At 39.9% G+C, this 20,704-nt stretch overlaps 1 protein-coding gene across 5 annotated transcripts in view; it reads left to right on the plus strand.

Annotated features, from left to right (window-relative positions):
* The window catches only part of stxbp5a (syntaxin binding protein 5a (tomosyn)), a 93,715-nt gene that overhangs the window by 42,941 nt on the left and 30,070 nt on the right, over window positions 1-20,704 (plus strand). For all 5 annotated transcript variants that reach the window (XM_034899839.1, XM_034899841.1, XM_034899838.1 and 2 more), the window contains exons 5-7: window positions 1,909-2,043; window positions 9,210-9,273; window positions 10,091-10,174. In XM_034899839.1, coding sequence (XP_034755730.1) covers window positions 1,909-2,043; window positions 9,210-9,273; window positions 10,091-10,174 — 283 coding nt within the window. The remainder of the gene's footprint in view (window positions 1-1,908; window positions 2,044-9,209; window positions 9,274-10,090; window positions 10,175-20,704) is intronic.

Here is a 20,704-nt window from a genome sequence, read left to right on the forward strand (position 1 = left end):
ATGGGAAAACCGGGACAAAAACACAGGGAAGGCCAAACAGGACAAATACCCCAACAAAAACCCCAAACCATAACACATGTATAGACAGATAGACGTTCATTAACACAGTGTTTGTGATTTACAAAATCAAACCCCCGAAAACCAACCACCAAATCCCGCCCTCAAATGCATAGATGGAAAAGGACATTACATTCATTAGACAGTCTGCTTCTCAATGATCAGCTGTTTATGTTACAGTAGTAAGTCAGCTCATGCTCTTGCTACCCTGTCTATTACACATCATGTTCATAATCTTCATATAAAAATAATTTGCTTTGGCAAATACATTTTTTAAACACAAGGCTGCCTGGATTATGTTTTTACTTTTCCTTAAAAATGTATTGTGCAACACTCATTGATAGTGTATCTAAAAAAATTTCGGAGAAGAAAGAATTGCAAAAAAGGGAAGTTGCCCCAAGTCAACTTGCCTAGTCAGATGAGACTAGAATGAGCATATGCAACTCTTATTACTCTCATATTTGACGAAGCCAGACCATATTCCTGCTGTATGTAAATGTAGGTTAGTGTGTTGTTTTGTGAGTATCTTGCACTCTGTGAATGAAATTTATGTCAAGTATCCGGATGCCTCTCCTCCAATATTCATTTTCTGGAACAGAGCTTTGGGGCAGATAGGGTTGTGTGTGTTTGTGTGTGTGTGTGTGTGTGTGTGTTTGTGTTTGTGTGCTGTAGTAGGAACTGCTACTCTCAATAAAGCCCTGGAGCAACCGTGTGAGATAGTCTCGGAAAAAGAGAGAGTGGGGGAGAGAGAGCGGCTTTCTGAGCATTAAAACACATTGTAAATCACTGCAAATCAGTGTTTTGCTGTGATAAGTATACGCATATCCATACAGTATAAATGCAATGTTTCTGTTTAACCATTTCTCCTACAAAAGACATTCATATACAGCTAACGTCCTTTGCCAAATTTGTACAGGATAAAATGTAATTTAGAAAGAGTCATTAAAGCATGGGAAAGGGGGTTATTTTTTTCCTGGGATACTGCACAGGGCCTGGCCGTGAGTTTAATACACTTTATTTTATGTCAATGTAATATTTTCTATAAATACTGTATACTGTAAAGCGGCTTTGACAGCAGATATAACATTAAGATATTAAACTTGTTGTGGCACTGTAGTGTGTCCTTCCTGTTGGAAATAAGGGACAAAAAAGAAAGTGCTGTCAAAAGAGATGAACACAACTTTATTTCTCTTCCTACTTGGGCGGTGTGTCCTAGGTGACGAGCCAGAGCCATTGTTTTTATAGACACAGGCGGCAAAAGTCCACAGGTGTAGCTCAAAGCACCGCGCAGAATCAAAAGGATCACTGGAGGAGCTGGACAACCTTGAAATATTAGCAAACCAGATTACCAAGGTTGTATATTATTATTCCTCAGACGGATTGGACGTTGAATCGAAGAATTGATAAAACGTCACAAAAAGATGAAAAAGGATGAGAAGATGAAGGGATAGCCACGGTTAAGGAGGGAAACGTTTCTAACCTCTGAGTCTAATGGCTGGATGAAAGGAAGAGATGGAGGAGAGATGATGAAAACAGGAGAATTATGGGTGTCTCTTTGCCCTCATGTATCCTGTAGGTCTGGAGAGAAGGTGGCTGATTGAATGACTCAAAAAATCTCTTTGGTTTTGCCACTCTCATCTCAACTGCTTCCACCTGATGGAGTGGTAAATAATTCCCTCAAGGTTTTGCATAATTTGTCTTTGGTTTCAATAGAACGACGAGTGATTTTCAAGAAGCTTGTGTCTCTCGGCTGTCTATGTCGTTCTCCCTGGTCCACCCTTCCTCTTCCTTTCCTCTGTCATTCTCTGCTCTACTCTTTTAACTTGGGTCTCCTTCTCCTTCTCTTTACAGAATAACTTTCTGCCACCTGCCCTTCCAGAGTAAATGGTTGTACATCGGCACAGAACGAGGGAACATCCACCTCGTCAACGTGGAGTCCTTTATGCTCTCAGGCTACGTCATCATGTGGAACAAAGCCATTGAACTGTGAGTGTCACTGGCCACGTGTCACCTTCTGATGCTGCCTCCCACCCTTAATGCCCTGAAAGTTCTTTTTTTCCCTGCAAAGTTTAAGCATGCTGATGTACAGGTTTTTGTGCTGTATGGAGGGGGTGCTCATCCACAGTGAATCCCTGATATGCAGATCAATATTTGAACTCTGCAGGAATCAAACTCATATTGCCAGCATTGCATCATTGATCCCAGGGTCTATTTACTCACCTTGCTGCACTTAAAGGGGGTAAGGGATGCTGTGTAATCAGCATTTTGCCTTGCAAAAGGTTATTGTAGCTTAAATGTAATGAGATAAGAAAGAGTCATCAGTCGGTCAATCATTTCCAGGCACTGTATCGGACTCCAGGTAGCGAGCGACCTGTCTCTTTGCTGTTTCAATGGATCTGTCAGTTTGACAGGCTCCATTTTGGTTCCCTGCTGTAGAGACTTAAATTATTCACTGGAGCGTTTTGCTTCACACTTCCCCCTGCATTCCCTTCTGTGCATGTGTCTGTGTATGTGAGGAGAGGGAAATAGGAGGAAGGAGGGAGGGGTGGAACAGGTGTCTGCCGAGATCAGTGTATGGTACACACAGACGTCTCGTCTCGTCGACAGGGCTGCGGGGAAGAAAGTGTGTGGTGGGAGAAAGAGAGGAGGAGGTGGGGAGGAGGGTGAGTGGATGACAGAGAGGAGACGGGAGTGGAATGGATGAGACGGGGCTTTTGCCTGGGGGAGAGGACATGCAGAAGAGGAAGAGTAATGGAGGAGAGGAAAGGAGTAATGACAGAGGGATAAATGCAGGTAACAGAGGGCACGGCAGAAGAGCACTCGTGCAGATAAGTGAGGATAGACAGGTAGAAGGAAAAGGTTTCCAATTAAAGAAAAAAAAAGGGCAGAAGAGGAAGGTAAGGACTGGAGTAATAATGAGATAGAGGGCAGATGTGGATGATAAGATAGAGAGGTAGATACAGGAGTTGTTCTTGACTAAAGGACAAGCAATAACTTTCACATTTTATCTTTGCTTAACTCTATTCTCCTCTTCCCCCCTTCACATTTACAGTTCCTTTCACTCCTAATCACCTTGTTTTACCTAGAATTTAAAGCCCCCCCCCCCTAACACTCCACACACATCTTTTCATCTTTCCTTTCACATCATCTCTATTCCAAAGCTGTTCCCGCGGTCACAAAACAGTTCTTTCTACGAGAGGTTAATACATCTCTGGAATGTGAGAAATTGTTGCTTGATTAAAAAAATACTCCATTTGTTTATAAAATATATCAGCTGCAGGTACAGAAAGTGAATAATAATTCAACCAACACAGCCTATAATTATTGAAATAATGGACTCATTCACCCGTTAGCACACATAGACACTCAGCGTGTAATTGGGAGCAATTTGAGGTTAAAAATCTTCATCATGTGGAAATGAGGATGAGAGAGCTGGGAATTAAACACCCAAACTGCCAATGTGACCTTTTTATTGCTATTCAGAAATTCTTAAATTATGTTTTAGAATACATTTTCTGGTTTAATGACAAATCCTTTTAGATCAACCATAACCTCTGGCAGGACTTTGCTAAAAGGTAGATTAGTCTTTTCAAAAATGCTCAAGTTTGTATCAGAATTAATAATTGAACCTTATTCCACTTTCACATAAAACTTAAGGTCACACAGCCTCAATATCAACTTCTCCACATCACAGATTGCAGAAGTGATAAACATTACAGCAAATGTGCCATATTGCTGGTCCAAGATAATAAAATCTATATTTCCATTTGTATTTGCAATAATACAATGACATATACCTACAAATTACGAGTGTTTAAATAGTAATACAGCAATAATCTGCAACCGTAATGACCTGCATTACTTGATATGTACTGTATACCTCTCCAAATCACCTCCATTTCCTCAACCTACCCAAAGACTAATTGTGCTCATCATCAATACATTATTTATCTTAACACTGTGCTCTGCAGCTTTGTTAAGCCACAACACTTTCATTGACGTGTTGTTTCCATCTAAAGTCTAGCCCTGCGTAATTAGTTTGGGGGGAACGAGCTGTCCATATCTTTTGGTTCAGGCCTCAACTGCTCACGCAGCCATTCTGTGGGATACTCTTGAAGATGGCGGCGGAGCCAGGAATCGATTCACGGATTTGTTACAGATGCTCTCAGTTTGCATATCTGTTTGAGTGTATGTCTGTGGTTTGCTTTGATGCAGATCAGAGAGGTGTGAGGTGATTCTCTTGTTCTCAGTCCTCATGTCTCTGCCAGCTGTGAGGTCGGTATGCTTTCAGTCCACAAAAGCTTCTGTACCGCTCCCATTTTTCTCTTCTGATGCTCTCATCAGAAGAAGAAAGCGCTTGATCTAAATTAACTGGAAATATTGCTGTCACGATGGGTTGGGAGACAGAAAATGTAATCTATTTTTTTAAATAATGAAGTGTTTGATCAAGAAAGTTCATTTATCAAGCAAAAATGCCAAATCACTGCTCTTCTCCGTTTTATATTATCACAAATCTACTATCTTAATGTTTTGTAATGTTAGTTGGAAAAAATAAGCATTTTGAAGTTTGTCACCTTGGGTTTATGGAATCTGCGCTAGGCCTTTTCCACAATTGTGAAGAAATTTTATAGACTGAGCGTAATGTTGTTGGGCTCATTTGTCATAATCCGGCCCAACTACATACAATTCTATTGTAAGCATTAGTAAAGATTTTATGTTAAGCCTTGCTCTACACCTCTGTTCTATTGGGAAATTCGGTAATGAGGCTAGAATAGTGTGTGTACTGGGGTCATCATCTCTCGGGCCCTGCTATTTGGAGACAAGCTGCAGTAGCTGTGCCAGTGGCCCCAGGGCTGGCCTGGCCCAGTGCTCTGTGTGTTTGTATGACTCACATCTCTGACACTGGACAGACTATTAGACAAACACACATCCTACAGTACAAAATCAACTGCATGGCATTATAGTTCAGTCGGTGCTATAGGCATTAATGTCATAAGTCCACTTGTGAATCGTTGTTAATATGATGCATAATTCTATGCATGCACTATATGCAAGGCTGTTTATATATTTGTACCTGGCAGCGTCTGTGTGTGTGATTTAATTCAGCTAGATGGTCATTTGGTACAGAATGCCGGAGAGAAGTGGGACAGGAATGGTTCAATGTTAATAGCTTACTATGTATGACACACAGTTCACGTGAACATGTTGGCCTGAGGCTTTTTCTGTCCTTTTTCATTTTCTCCCACTCTCCAACTTGGGACCCTAAAGCTACTGTCATTATTTGTTTGAATTTTTTCCTGATTCTACGTATGTTCTTGCGTACTGTGATTTTATACATATGTGAGTTCCTCAGCTGGTACCTCCAGTATCCTGAAAGCCATTTATAGTGGTTCCAGGACCCCAGGCTCCCGGTACATTGACCTTTCCTTGTAACGCCTGAGGTGGACATTACACATAACTTTGCTTATTTAAAGCTTGTTGTTCAGTAGAGTACAAAGTATGTAGTCACTTCACATCAGTAAGCAATCATGTCATTGGTCGAAAAGCTTCTGATTGTCTTCACTTCAGTCTTGAACTCATCTTACTAAGTTCTGTTTTTGCTTGTCTGAACTGCTTTTCAGTTTATTACAAAAATAAACTTATACAAGCACTGTTTATATGGATAAATAGCTCAGCAAACACTTAAGATCGATGCCATACTTATATCTGTCCGTTAAATATAAAGTTAGGTACAGCCAGGATATGCCTAACTTAGAGACAGTAAGCAGGGAAAACAGCCAGCTTGGCTCTATCCAAATCCATATTTTAGGCCTCTTAATCTTACTAATTAACATGTTATTTCTTCTTTGTTTGTCCGCACAAAAACCAAAGTGGAAAAACAACATTCTCCGGAATTATAGGTGAGTTCTAACCATGACCGAGCCAGGTCAGCTGTTCTCCTGATTTCAATGTTAGTGCTCAGCTAAGCTAATCGGCTGCTAGCTGTAACTTCATATTTAACTGACAGATAAGTGAATATGCTCATTTCCATAACTGTTCATTTAACTGCGACACATCACATAATGTTGTTTTTGTTGCTCTTGCTGTCTTTCAGTAAGCTTTTAGCCAGTAACCAATATTCTGTGTATCAATGCTGAGCTGAAAATGGCACTGTCAGTCAATAGGAAGGGGGGATCTAAACTACTGTTTTGGTCAGTTTGAGGATTTATTATTACATCTCAGTTCATTCATGTACTGAAAACCTTAGTTATACTTAGTAGGCTACAGCTGGCCTAGTACTTTGTACTGGAGCATGGTTTATGTTGGAATAACCATACACAGGGTCCTTATTTCTAATCTATAGGCTATATACCTGCCTCTGCTGAAATATTTTTTATCCCTGTTGTGGACGAAATTGAAAATCAACACTTTTGTTTATGTTTTTGTCCCTTTTTTCAACACTTTTGACGCTTTTTTAAAACGTTTTCAACACTACGTAACACTAACTTATTAACTTTAGCTTTTCAGTTATTTTTGGAATTTATGGTCAGTAAACCTAATTTTTAGGAAATTATACCCAACATCAACAACATCGGTGTTGAGCTATGATGCATTAAGACTTCTACCAAGGTGACATTAGGCCACATACTGTATGGACGTGCAGCAAACGGGCTGTTTGAGCCAGGTTGCTGCGGTGACTCTGTCGTGGTGACTGCGCCTGTGCTGCGTCACAGACTGTTACCCGTGGTGTCACCAGATGTTCAGGATTTCACCGTGCATGTGTGTGTTAGTGTACATGTGTGTTTGTGTATCTAATTAAGCCCTTGAATATGTATGCTGAATAAGTACCTGTGCTTTTTTTCATACGTTTGTTATTTTTCTTTGAATCACTTTTTTTGTGTGTGTATGCGTTTGGGTGTGCCTGCACTGAAGATATGTTTTCATATTCAGTGAGGTGTTACGTTTCCCATTGCTTAAACATCCCCCCCTGCGTCAGCTACACACCATTTGCTCTATGGTGCGTGTGTATGCACTCAGTTTTGTGTGTGTGCTTGAAACACATACGTAATGGTCGAATTTTGTATGTACTGAGGCCATCACTGGGTTGGATGACTATTTGACATACAAAGAAAGATTTGTTGCAGTAAAGGTTTATAACAGACTACTTTTTGTACTGACGCTGCCAAGGGGGAGAATAGTTTCAAGATTTTTCGATGTACCGGACAAGCGTTATATTTGCCACAAGGCATTTTGTTTTACTCTAGCAGTCTTGTGTGTGTGTGTGTGTGTGTGTGTGTGTGTGTGTGTGTGTGTGTGTGTGTGTTAGAGACGTAAAAGACCTTGAATCAGTAGCTGAAGACAAGAATGTAAAAAAAGCAAAGTAGCAAATACAGTAGTACTCATGCACACTAAAGCATCTATCTGTATGAGCATGCAAAAGCTATCAGAGGCCCACATGCACATATATACTCACATTATCAAATGTTCTTGTCCCCAAAGACCTTTTTTACTCTGTATGCAAAACACAGAGTCATTAGCACACAGGCAGAAATGTGTGCTTACGGGAGCGTGTTGAAGTAGTTAGGCAGGCGTTGTTTATGTGTGGGTGGGTGGGTTTGTGTGTTTGTGGCAGAGTATGGATGATTTTTGGGAGCCTGTCTGCGCTCTGCCCATCCTGCCTCTGTTGCCATGGTGATTCCTTCATCTCCAAACCTGAACATGTATTTGTGGACTTTGTGAATGTACCTGTCAGATTTATTTACTGTATGACAACAGGTTTTAACAAAATACTTCTTAAAGTAGTATCACGGGGAACGATGGAGAACATTATGCATAAAATCGAAAAACAAGAGGAAATAAACCACGTGGGACAGTCGAGCGAAGCTTTAATGCAAAGTGCATTTTGTAATTCAGTGAAAGGGGAATTGTTTGTCGTGGATGTAGGTTTTACAAATGGGTGGATGGTAAGATGTGTCTTAATTGTGCTGCTACTGCTGCTGTGTGCGTGCGTGCGTGCGTACGTGAGGGAGTGCGTGCGTGCGTGCGTGCGTGCGTACGTGAGGGAGTGCGTGCGTGCGTCCATGCGTGCGTGCTGATGTGGATGACTGTTAGCTGAGTAACAGGCAGTGAAGGGGAATTAGATAAATCAACAGCTCCAGCTGCAGCAGAGCTTAGGTAACAACTTGGGCACAAACAGGTTAAATACAGAGACAACTGATTGACTGACTGACTGCCTGCCCACTAACTGCTATCTTGTAACACAAACACACACGCACACACACACACACACACACACACACACACACACACACACACACACACACACACTCTTGTAGATGCTTCCCTTCTTTGGCCTTTTGTTATAGTGATGCAGGGATGCAGGATAGGAGTTTTTATTAATCATCTGCTTATAGATTTAAATCCAAAACATGTATTACAGTTGGAATATATACAATTTGTATACTTTATTATTATCACCATTATGTCTGGAATGAAGATAAATAGAAAATACTCACAGCCTCATTTTGCTTTACTTACATTTGGTTGCAGCTCCTTCCTTTTCCTCTCCTTGTCAGGCATCCCTGTCCTTGCTCCCTGGTCCCTGGGTTATGTTTCAGGCTCTAACAGTCAATCTTATTCAGCTGTCACCTTCTCTGGCTTTCTGCAGCCCGCATCATCTCTTAAAGGCAGAGAAGGTTAGGTAAATTCTGCAGCCACGTGGCACGCAGAGAGAAGAGATATGACATAAGGGTGTCTGGAGGGTAAAGCACAGACAGGAGGGGGAGAGGAAGGGGCAGCCGAGCATTTTGTGATGTCTACGCTGACGTGCAAATGGTCACTCACACAGGCACACACACGCACACACACGCACACGTGCACACGCGCACACCCACATACATACATACATAAACATAGCAATAGGGAACTGCCTGGCCTGACAGAGCCATCCATCAAAACCTTAAGTGAGCTTATGTCTTTGGACAGCCATTTAGAACCTTGTAGCGATTGTTAGCTCTGTCCTCCCTTGGTAGACCTCTGTCACAGGTTCAAAGACATTTGCTTCCCACCTTAACCCTCCCCAAGTTCTATAAGTGTATGACCTTTTTTGATGTCAAAAAGCTTTAAGAGAAAAAACACTCCCTAAATGTCTCTCACTTTGTCTCTCTCATAAGGTCCTCCAAGGCTCACCCTGGACCAGTTGTCCACATAAGTGATAACCCCATGGATGAAGGAAAGGTAAAAGACTTTAGAACACTTCTCTGTCCACACAAATGGAAATACACGCAAGGTCGTAAAGATATACATGTTGATTAAATAATACATGTCATTCTCACTCATATAGCAGTCATACAGAGCAAATCCTTAAACCCATTTACATTCCTCACCCTCACAAACAGAAAGTTGTTACTTTGGTGACAGTGTTTGACGTTGCAGTGAGAATAGACATTATCTGACTGTATGAAAAGCTTGAGTTGGAGAACCTGATTTGCTCTTTCTCTATAAACTGGTTAAGCCATTTTTTCTCATGCACCACTTTGATTTGCTTAGCTTTTTGAATAATATGCGATAAGTAAGTTGACTTGTTGAGAAGACAATGATTACTCACCACACGCTCTATTCCACTTTACCTTTATTCCACTTTACCACACTGTGTGTGTATTTGATCACAAACTGTGCTTCTACACAGCCTCATTGTCCCCAGCACATGACGTAGAGCTTTGTGGGGTCATTCCCACGGCACAGTTAAAACGGGGCTCGTTGGTCTGCTTTAGTGACATAAATTTGAATTTCTGTAAATAAGTCTTCAAAAAGAAACTTACACTTTTTGTTCTAAAATCAAATATATTTTTAGCATTTTCTGTGATTATCGCCTGTGAACCAGGGTGGGCAGGTTTTGAGCCACCACAGTCTGCTGATACCTGACATCCTTTCATGCTGCGCGAGAATGTCAGATGTATTACTTCTTTTTCCACCCATCATGGGGTTGTTTCTATCTCCTCTCTGTCATCTCTCCTACCTATCTCACTGACTGCCTGTCGCTCTTCTTCTTCAGCTTATAATTGGATTTGAGGCTGGGATCGTGGTCCTGTGGGATCTGAAATCAAAGAAGGCCGACTATCGCTACACTTACGATGAGGTAGGCAAATCTCCCCTATTTCCTTTCTACTCTAACGGCTTACAGTCATTCCTGCTACTTCTTATCTACAGCACATCTTTTAATACAAAAACTGGGAATTAAATCACATATTCATGAACTGAACTGTATACAGTGTGTGTGTGTGTGTGTGTGTGTGTGTGTGTGTGTGTGTGTGTGTGTGTGTGTGTGTTAGAGTTTATTCCTAGAACAAACCCAGAATATGAGATAGTTTGCTACAACTGACAAGGCTTGTGAGTTGAGAATGTGTATGTACATTGCACACACACTTGCACACACTTTCACACCCACAAACACACACACACACACTGTCTTCTCTCATCTTCTGATGATGGTACAAAGAGATTGCTGACTGGGAAGCAATGGGACTTGCTTCCTGTTTTATCTCAGTATAGATACAGAATGGGGCGGGTCAGTGTGTATAGGAAATAGCAGCTCTAATGTGCAGTTTAATGAAGATAACGATGAGGTTTGGCTTGATAGAGGAGAGTTTTACAGCCAAATCTAACTGGATTTGTGCTATCCAGCCACATAAAGAATTAATATGCTCGTTGAAGTAAAACCTCAAGAAATGTGTTAGCTAGAGATGGCCATAGACATATTTTGTTATCTTTGGATATGCCTTGGTTATAGTTAGCATACAGACATGAGAGTGGTATCAATCTTAAATAAAAGCTGCAAGCAGCGATGAGTGGGCCCTCGCACTCCACACACGTCAGGGATGCCGGCGGCTTCCTGTTGATGCGGTTGTGTAATTCCATGACCAACGGACACTGCATGCAAGATTTAGACTATATTCCCCCCATAGTGTGCATAGTGTTGCATATTTCAAATTTTTCCCCAATTAACTGTGTTCATATTGTGCACTCGAGAACACACTATATTTACATCATGTTGCTGTATATTATATTTAAACCCCACCATGTCCAATTCAGTTAAGTCTAATGCTTTTTGCCTTACTTCCTGTTTTCAGTAGGTGGCATTCTGACTGTCACTCATTATTGACTTGTAAATGTTGAATGAAGTTAGAAACTACTACCTGTTTTGCATCGTTACATTGTAATTTCACACCTAGACACACCCACACTGTTGGATGAAAGCACCAAAGCTTTGCACTCAATTGTTAGGACGAATTTTAAAGTTGATTGAGTTAGATCTGTGGGAGGAGTAAGTTAAAGGAACGTTCAAATGGCCAAAATCATCCATAATTTGCACAGTAATTTCATTATAGCTGACATTTTGGTAATTGTAGGATATGACTCCAAGAGGCTTTTCTGTAAGTCTGCACATGATACATATGCCTACCACATGTCATACATCTAGTTGAAACACAGCAGAGGCTACTTCTTTGAAATTCTGAAGGGAGTGCTATTGAACCAATTTACCACACCCAAGCTTTAGACCTATGAAGATATCTTTAGGCCTGGACTGTTATCCTGCATGAATGATTTTGGGCAGAACCGACAATGCACATTTGAGTTACAACAACTTTATTTTACAACAAAAAATCACAATCTTCAAAATGAAGCATCGTCAACCTCTTAAGACTTTCCTGAACACTTTTGAAGGGGATCTGGTCAACCTGCCAGTTAAAGACATAAAAAGATCATCAAAGTTTACCAACTGTTGTACCAAATTTTGTGTGTTTTTAAGTAGCCCAAGCACATTAGAAATATGTTCAAAGACAAAGAAGATATTACTAATAATAACAACAATAAGAAGAAAAAACATCTGAAGAGCAGTAGGGCCTTCGCTAACTGACACATTGTTGGTGCTCCAGCACTAATAAGCAGATTTCCCCAAAAATGAAACTTTTTATTTAACATTAATTGCTTTTCTATAAAGTGTGAAGCTATCATCACAAAATAATCTCTTTGTCTTATGCTACAGTCACAACTGAAGAAGATGTTTTTTTCACATGAGTAGTGCCATGTTCATAGAAGAACAGTTTGTGAAATGCATGTTTTAACAATGTCATGATTTATACAGTAGAGTGCATTGTGTTCATGTCTCTGGAGTGATGTTGCAAGGTTGCACAGTGATTGCGCTTGCATATTGCATTTGTAAGAAGGGCAACATTTTGTAAAAGGTCCACTTTTGAAAGCACTGAGTCATGTGGCTTTATTGGCTTCCCCAGAGGCAATAGTGTGTCTATAAATAAAATACAACACAACAATAAAAAAGAGACAGTGTCAGAGCTGCTCCGATCCCTTCTTGACCTGGCATGTCTCACACCTAGACTGTTCCTGTTATCTGTTCCCAGATTAGTTTTTATACAAAATCTTATTCCCACTAATGTAGTGGCTGTATTTGGAGTATGTCTATGATATGTTATAGATGTTGTGAAATGTCTGACGGCTTTGTTTATGAGGATTTTGGATAATCTTTCCATTTACTTTATGTTTTTCTGCTTATATGACTATAAAAAGGAGATCTCATCCAGAAACCTGTCATTGAGGTGTCAGCCGAATGAATGGTTTTGTGCAAACATGCACGCACACACGTTCAGCATGTACATGGTCATATAGTTGTGTCTGTAGTGCTTAAATACAGACACTTACCGCCAGTTTAAGATAATGAGATGCTGGTGCTTACCTTATTTGCAGTGCTGTGGTGCTTTAAGCACGCTTAGATAACAAGAGTCCCAGAGGACTCATAGACACAGAAGTATGAGTGGATTTTGTATGTTCAATCTAGTTGGTTTTCTCTCTCTCTCTCACGTTCTCACTCTCTCTTTGCCTTTGCCCTGTCCCCCTCTCTCAGATAAGCTAATATCCTCCCGCTGCTCCCAGGGTATTACTGTCTCAAGTATTGAATCTCCCAAGGGAGCTCATCTCTTCTCTCCAAACCCCTATAGTTACACCTCTCCGGAGATCAGGGGTTAAGTGGGCAGGGACTGCTCCTCCTTTCGCTCACTATGATATACAGTACACTGACAAAGAGAAATAGCCTGCAACAATAAACCGTTCTTTCCTCTCTTTTGGAATGTCTTTGGGTTATTCCCTTGGCTAATACATCCAAATGGTTATTAGAGTCAGATATACATTTAAAGTTTATTATGGCCCCAGACCAGCCTTCAGGGGCATTGAAGACAACCCTTGTGTTCTTTTTTGTGGCATTACTAGTAAGATGTGGTTTTTGATTGGGCCGTGACTTTTCTGTTATTACTGTTGTGGACAGGGCTGTAGACAGATGAAACGGAATAAGGAGTAAATGATGTGGAAGACAAAGACACCAGGGCTTTTTCTGAGGGTAAGAGTGTGTGGTAAGGACAAAATAAATATGATCTTGATTAGGGCTGGGTAGCAAATTCAGTACTTTTAAGCACACACCGATTTGCCTTTATATAATTGTAAAAAAGTCTCATCATTCAAAACCTAGGAGTAAATCTCATCAGCGTCAGTGAGCCAATAAGACTTCAGCATGCTTCTACCAAGATCTAATAATGCTTGTGATTGGCTGTCCAACGTTACACGTTGTAGAGACTCTCTCTCCACTTTATGCACAGCGACCAGGCTCACGTAGTATTAAACAAAAAGATTTGTGTGCTGTAATTCCTTTTTGCTTAAATGGATTTTCATAAAATTAGTATCTTGTTTCTTTCTTAGTACCAAAGTACCAAACACCATTCAGGAACCGCAATGGAATTCACGGTATTGATACCAGTATCGATTTTTTTTAAAATATTATTTAGCCCTAATCTTTTTTGTTTAGATATTTAGAAACCACAAACAGCAACAAACAACCATAAACACCCATCCCTAATCTTGATATTAGTGTGTTATAATATTCACTTATATAATCAAAATGTAATTTAAGTCGAAGATATTGATGTTTTGCATTTCTTAGGGTGTTTCTGCCATTACACATAACTTAATTAACAGTAACATTAACATTAATTATAAGCCACTGATATTGCCTGGATTAGTTAACACAATTGGAATTGTTTGACGTATCATAAACGTGTGCAAACTCTATCGCTGTTTAGCTTCTGCTGCTGACAATACTGTAGGGTGAAATAAGTGTTTACAGCTGTTAAATCTGTCAAACTATATTCTTCATGCAGTGCGCTCTTTTTCCTTCTATGTGCTTTTATTCAAACGCTATTTGCCTAGAAGCTTGCCAACAAGTGTCAAAGTTGTCGACTGAAATGAACAAGGAAGCCTTTCCTCTTCTCCATTTCAACAGCAGAACATGCAGTGATAGATTCAGACTTTAGAATAAGCATGTCTTGAAGAATATTTTACTTTTGACTTAAATGTGTGGGTGTTTAAAAAAGTGAAAGTCGGTCTATGGTCTTGGTTTTCGAAGGGTTGAGACAAATGTTTGTTGTGAGTAATGTCGGCTCCTGGCACCTATGTAACAATTCTTACACACTTTCTTACACATCGTCATCAAGTAGTGCAAATAAGGGAAAACATGAAGTGGTTATTACTTAAATGAAGGCAGCTTTTGGTATGCTGTCAAACTGCACGTATGTCAGCAAATCTGAACTTGAACGTAGCCCCCAGACGACTATAAAGATTCCGGCGGAGTTCAGACAAACAGCACAGGCGATAAAACTTTTGTTTTTACAAGCTCTGAAAATGCTGAGAGAGCACACCTTCCACTCTGGGTATATCAGTGGATTGTCTATTATTAGATGTGGATCAGCAGTATGGGTTCCCAGTGAGTGCTAGCAAGAGAGCATCAGTCACTCTGACCCAGCTTCACTTTGGTCCGTCTGACTCAACACGTTGGTCGGAGTCCAGCACTGATGAATGACCGATATCACTGCCAGGTCACTTCCCTCCATCCCCTCTTCTCTGTCTCCTGGTGGCCAACGTCTTTTCTCGTATCACAACTTAATCTCAAGCATTTTTCTTTAACTACATTTCTTTCTGTAATGTGTTTTTGTACTTTCCTTCCTAATGGTTTTAGTATTTCTCTTTTTCTTTTTATATCATTTTGTTGTACTTCGCCTCACTATTACTGCCTTTTCTTTCTTTTCTTCCTCTTTTTCTCAACATTTCTTCAGTCATATCATGGAAAGGGACCAGCAGTTTTTTGCCCAAAATCCCAGTAATTCTCTTGCAGAAATTGTTGGCATGACTATGATAGCCAGTTTTTATGTACACAAATACAAACCACAACATCGTGTGTCTTCCTACAGTTCTTAGAGTGATAAGGCCAACAATAACTCAGTAAAAGTGCACTTATTCCCACAACTACTAAGCATTAACAATACAAAAGCTTCTTATGTGGAGGAATTTGTTATTGTTAATTTGTTATTAATATATATTTGAACACCAAAATTTATAAGCAACCTTCAGTTGCTAGCTGTCGGTTCAGTCAGATTTAAAACAAGTTGTTTTGTTTTTAAAGAAATGAGTAGCACTCAACACAAAAATAAATAATCAAAATTACAACGGATGAGGTTGACCAAATAGGGCAATGCCAGTAAGTTCCTGATTTATTCTTTTTGATGGACAGCTTGGCCGACTCTATTTGATATGACCGCATGTCGTAAATCTCTGGTTGTCCGAGAAGCAAATGCTACAAATTATTGGAAAACTCTGTCCGAGTCTGTCACCAGTCTGTCTTAATTAAGATGCATTTTCTTTCCCCCTAAGACCTGTTGAGAGATAACTTTGCTATTCATTGCTTATGGACCATTTGGAAAGTCTGGTGTAGCATCCATTAGATGGATATATATCACTCTTTATGTGCTTTCAGTCTCTGTGGGACTCTATCCATCAGGATGTTGCTCTTCGTACTGACCTTGTTAAGAAAAAAAGAAAAAAAAAATTTAGTTGATTAATTTGTTGTCCTAATGTGATTCTTAAGTGTGATTGTTAAACCTGTAGTACAAACGTCCGTTACATGCGCAGCAGTTCGACTGATGTGTTTTGCGTCACCGTCGAAAAAGGACAACAACAAGTGTTCTTCTTCGGACATAAAAATTACAAAATTATTACCGATATCATGTTTTTTTTAACTCTCCGTGTCCCCCTTGATTTGATGGGACAAGCACTACTTGCAACTGCGTAGGGGGGGTGCGCAATCACTGAAGGCTTGCGTTATGTGGATGCGCCAACAGTGCTGTTGTTATTACTAAGAATTCCTCATATGACAGAAACAAAGAACTATAGCTTTAACAAAAACAAAAATGTTGAAGAGGTTATTGTGAGTTTTTAACCATCAACTCTGTTGGTCCAATGCTTCTGTCCAGAGTTTAATTTTAGAGTGAAATTTCTCAACCGTTATTGGATGGAGTAGAAAAGAATGAAAAGAAAATAAGGGTCCTATCTTGCACCTGGCACAGCGCAAAGCCCAATGAGAGTGTTTGGGCTTTGAGAAAATGTTTTTGCTCGTTTAAGACCGTCCAGTGCCTACGTTGTTTAAATAGCAAATGCACCTGCGCCCATCTTTGCGAACATAGGCGTGCTCGTGCTGATCTTACAGGGATGTGTGTTCAGGTGAATTCTTGGCGTATTGCTATCTTGAGGCAGCAGGAAGTGACAATTACCTGGTCTAAAGTCAATAGCGCAGCATTTTATTTTTATTTTAACAGCCCATTAGTAAAATGTGCCTAGGCTTATGCACAGCGCTCACACAATGCTTGTTATACACACACAGGGAAGTGCAGTTGCACTCAAACATGCAAAAGATTACAAATAAAAATGTTACGGTTTAAAACCGCCATCACAATAGCAATGTGCCAAGGTACAAACGTGCGTAGCATTTTAAGGGAATGGGAGATGACACTCTGATTGGTTTATTGCATGTTACGCCAAAAACACACCTATGGATTAACAAAGACACAAGCCTTTTGTACCATTCGCCTGGCGAATGGACCTTTTTTCTCCCGTCAAACTAACAAAAGTGGATTTAGACACACCCTAAACGCACTTGCGCCATGCGCTTCACACCGTGCACTTGATTGTCGTAGGTCCCTAATTCTTAACCTTTAAGCCAGGGGCGGAGCCTAAAATCGTAAACATTCAGGCTCAGGCGAGACCTAAGGGGGTCTGGGGGAGATTTTATTTGCGTGTATTAAACTTTGGTCTGACTATAGTGTTGGATTAAAGGTCTAGTGATCATTAAAGTTATTACAGTCAGACCAGCATTACCATCTCGATAGCCAAGCCTGTCTAAAAATTCTTGAAAATTTAGGTCCATGTTCATTGCAAGGGTCTAAAAATCATAAGCAGTTTATTTGTAATTCTGGAGAATTTAAGAGTAAATTACTTTTCGTCTAGCACCACTAACAATGTCAAATTTCTTTCACACTTTTTGACTAAATACTTAAAAACAACAAAGTCTCTGTTGTACTTTGAGAGTTCAGTTATAATAACAACATTTTTAATTAGGCTCTAATCATGATCATAACTTATGATGGTGCTTAATCTTTTTTAACATATAATAAATCTTAATTTGTTCTTTTTTCTTAATCTAAATCTTTCAGGGCTTACATAATAGCACAACACAGAAACAGAATGGATTTCACATTCCAAAACAAAAAGGATTTCTCTATGGAAATAGCTGTTGACATACTTGCCCCCAAATGCTTGTTTTTTAGATTACAGCTTTTTTGCTAAATGTTTTTCTACTCGATCTGAATTACCAGCCCCTGTGTGTGTGTGTGTGTGTGTGTGTGTGTGTGTGTGTGTGTGTGTGTGTGGTACTTCAGGGCCAAGCTGTCTTTGTGTCCAATTGAGACACAGCTCTCGCAAAAGCTTCTCTAATTAGAGCTGTGATATGCATGTTTATGTGTAGGTCTATTTTCCTTTGCCATTCTCAATTTGTGTGTTTGTTTATATCTTTGCCTTGAATTACTGTGTTTGTGTTGGGTGAGTGTGTGTGTGTGTGTGTGTGTGTGTGTGTGTGTGCGTGTGTGTGTTTGTGTGTGTGTATGTGAGAACACACTTGTTTGTGTGTGTGACTCTAATAAATGTTGACTGAATTCTCTCATTCCCCGAAGACCAATCTGGGAAAACTGACCTGATGTAATAAATCATAAAATTAGTCTTTTTAATTAGTATTGTTTGATATGATGAGTACCATGTGTCCCAATTAGCCTGCTCAATTTCCAATTAAGCACAGTGCTTTGTTCCCTATTGGGACGGTCACAGCGAACAATGCACCGATAGATTTCCAGAATTCAGTCTTTGTCAAAGCACCTCTGTAGGGTGAATGAGAGTCAAATAAGAAGAAGGATCCGGGCTGTAATCAACATGAAGAAAAAACACAATAGACCCTCCCCCACTGGTATCCAAGCACATCTCATCTTTATTAAAACTTTATTTATCCATAGATCAAATGTGAACCTTTTAATGAGTCCAAATGCCGGGTCCCAAATAACCAGGAACACACTTTATACTGTCTAGTTAGGAATATGCTTTAAACTGTCTAGTTATGCAGTATAGGATAACACACATTTCCAGAGTGTGGAATGCTAAATATTTTACCAAATTTAAAAATGTGTTGACACTGTGTTCAGCACACCAGGTGCAACTACATCCACACCACCTGGCAGTGCACACCTGTGAATCATTTCTGGCAACAAATTATTGACAAACTGCATCCCACCTGTCCCTGTCAGCCTGCCTTCCAGGACTCACATCCGCCAACAGCTTAGATAAGACACATAAACCATGACTCATTACAGCTCTAATTATTTCCAAGGATACAATCATCATGAACAGGAAATCAGGAAACTCCATAGCTAAAGAATTTCTTGAAAAGAGAACTTTAGTCATGTTTCATTTATGCGTCTTTGTTGTGTGTGAGTGAGAGGGAATGAGTCATTAACTGTGTAATGAGCTAATGTGAGTTGTGCGTCTATGCGGCATGATGTCACATGGTTCTGTCCCATCAAGTCCACGGTGACCTGAATCTTATTGAGAAAACCAGGATAGTGAGACCTTTGAAAATCCTCAAGGCTATGCGTCCCAAAACACCCACGTCAGGAGGTTCTACACGGTATTACATTATTGGTTTCATCTCTGTGAGTGCAAGGAAAAGCAGAAGAAATCTTGTAAAGCAAGATGCATGTGTCATGGGTTACATACTTTACCAGCAAGCAATAGACGGAGTTCATTACCCCTCAAAACGTATAAATATAACACAATTCACTCTAGGTAAGATACAATTAGATTTGTTGTGGTGAGCATATGGCCGGTTTGCCACGAGTTGACATTGGTTCCCCAAGTATCTCAATTTGCCTTTAAAAAAAAAAAACTCAACACATTCAGTGAGCCTGACACACAGCACCCTTTATGATTAATGACACACCGAAGGCGAAATTGATATACACCTAAATAAATAGCAGCTTCAATTGGAAGAGATGGCCTTAACCTGACCGAGCGCTCACATCGGCATTGACAGCCAGGCAATCATTCTGGTCAGATGAGCGATGTGAGGCAAGGAGACGAGGAAAACTAGTGGCAAGTGCACACAAAAAGTAGAGCTTTAGCTTGAATATTAAAGAGTGCAAGATGGAAAAAAATGGAGAAACATGACAAAGAAGAACACTTTTTTTTAGGAAAAGGTTTTACCTAATACGGCAGAGAATATGTCCAATCATTGTTTCTGAAAGAATATTTCCCCTGACAAAGCACTGGGCTCGTGGTGCGACATGTTACTGACGCTGCAGGTCTTCTGGTAAGAACGTGCCTCTGGGCAAAAATGAATTTGACAAGCATCATGAAACTGCTCTGAAAGCTATTGGGAGTTTCACCCAGATTTGGTGCGTCTTTGTAGTATTTACCTAATGTCCTAACGTTTTGCTGACTTAAATTATGAGCTATTAAATGGGCATCTATAAGCAAGGTTGCCCTTTACAATCATAATTTGAGCAAGATGTGTTTTTGCTTTCAATGATTGCTTGTCAGTAGATAAATGATTGTGAGCCGGGATTACAACAGTCACTAGACTGTTAAGAGGACGTGGACGATAGAAGGAAAGAGCTGGCCTCATCTCTCTAACTCTTTCCTGTCACTCTCTATTCTTCTCTATATATCTGTTATCTTTTCTCTGATTCAATTTCTTCATTTGGTTCTTTTTATTTTTTTACTTTGTCGTGCCGCGATAGGCCTAAAGCAAAGGTAAGTAGTATATAATGTAGATATTAGAATTGGGATCACTTTCATTTCTTCTTTTTAAACTTGTTTTAGAACTTCCTTTCTTACTTTTAAACACACATTACTGACAGATGTTTTTTCTTTCACCCTCGCTGCTTCTTCTTTGCTTTTTGGGTTTAACAGACAGGCTAACTAAATACTTTGATCTTAATCCACGACTCCAAATGACACCAGATGAACCTGAATGCACCAGAACAACTTTGTTCCAACTGTTGAAGACCTTTTTTTCCTCCAGTCAATTTGTGTCTTTATGAAATAGAATTGCCATGGTACTAAAACCTTACTCCTGGCGATCCTGAATAAAATGACCAACCCATTTTCGGCTTTTCTCCATATTCAGCATCATGTCATATAAAATTGTCTTCTAATATATGCATTTATGCCACAG

Source organism: Etheostoma cragini, chromosome 18 (assembly GCF_013103735.1).
Source record: "Etheostoma cragini isolate CJK2018 chromosome 18, CSU_Ecrag_1.0, whole genome shotgun sequence".
Taxonomy (NCBI): domain Eukaryota; kingdom Metazoa; phylum Chordata; class Actinopteri; order Perciformes; family Percidae; genus Etheostoma; species Etheostoma cragini.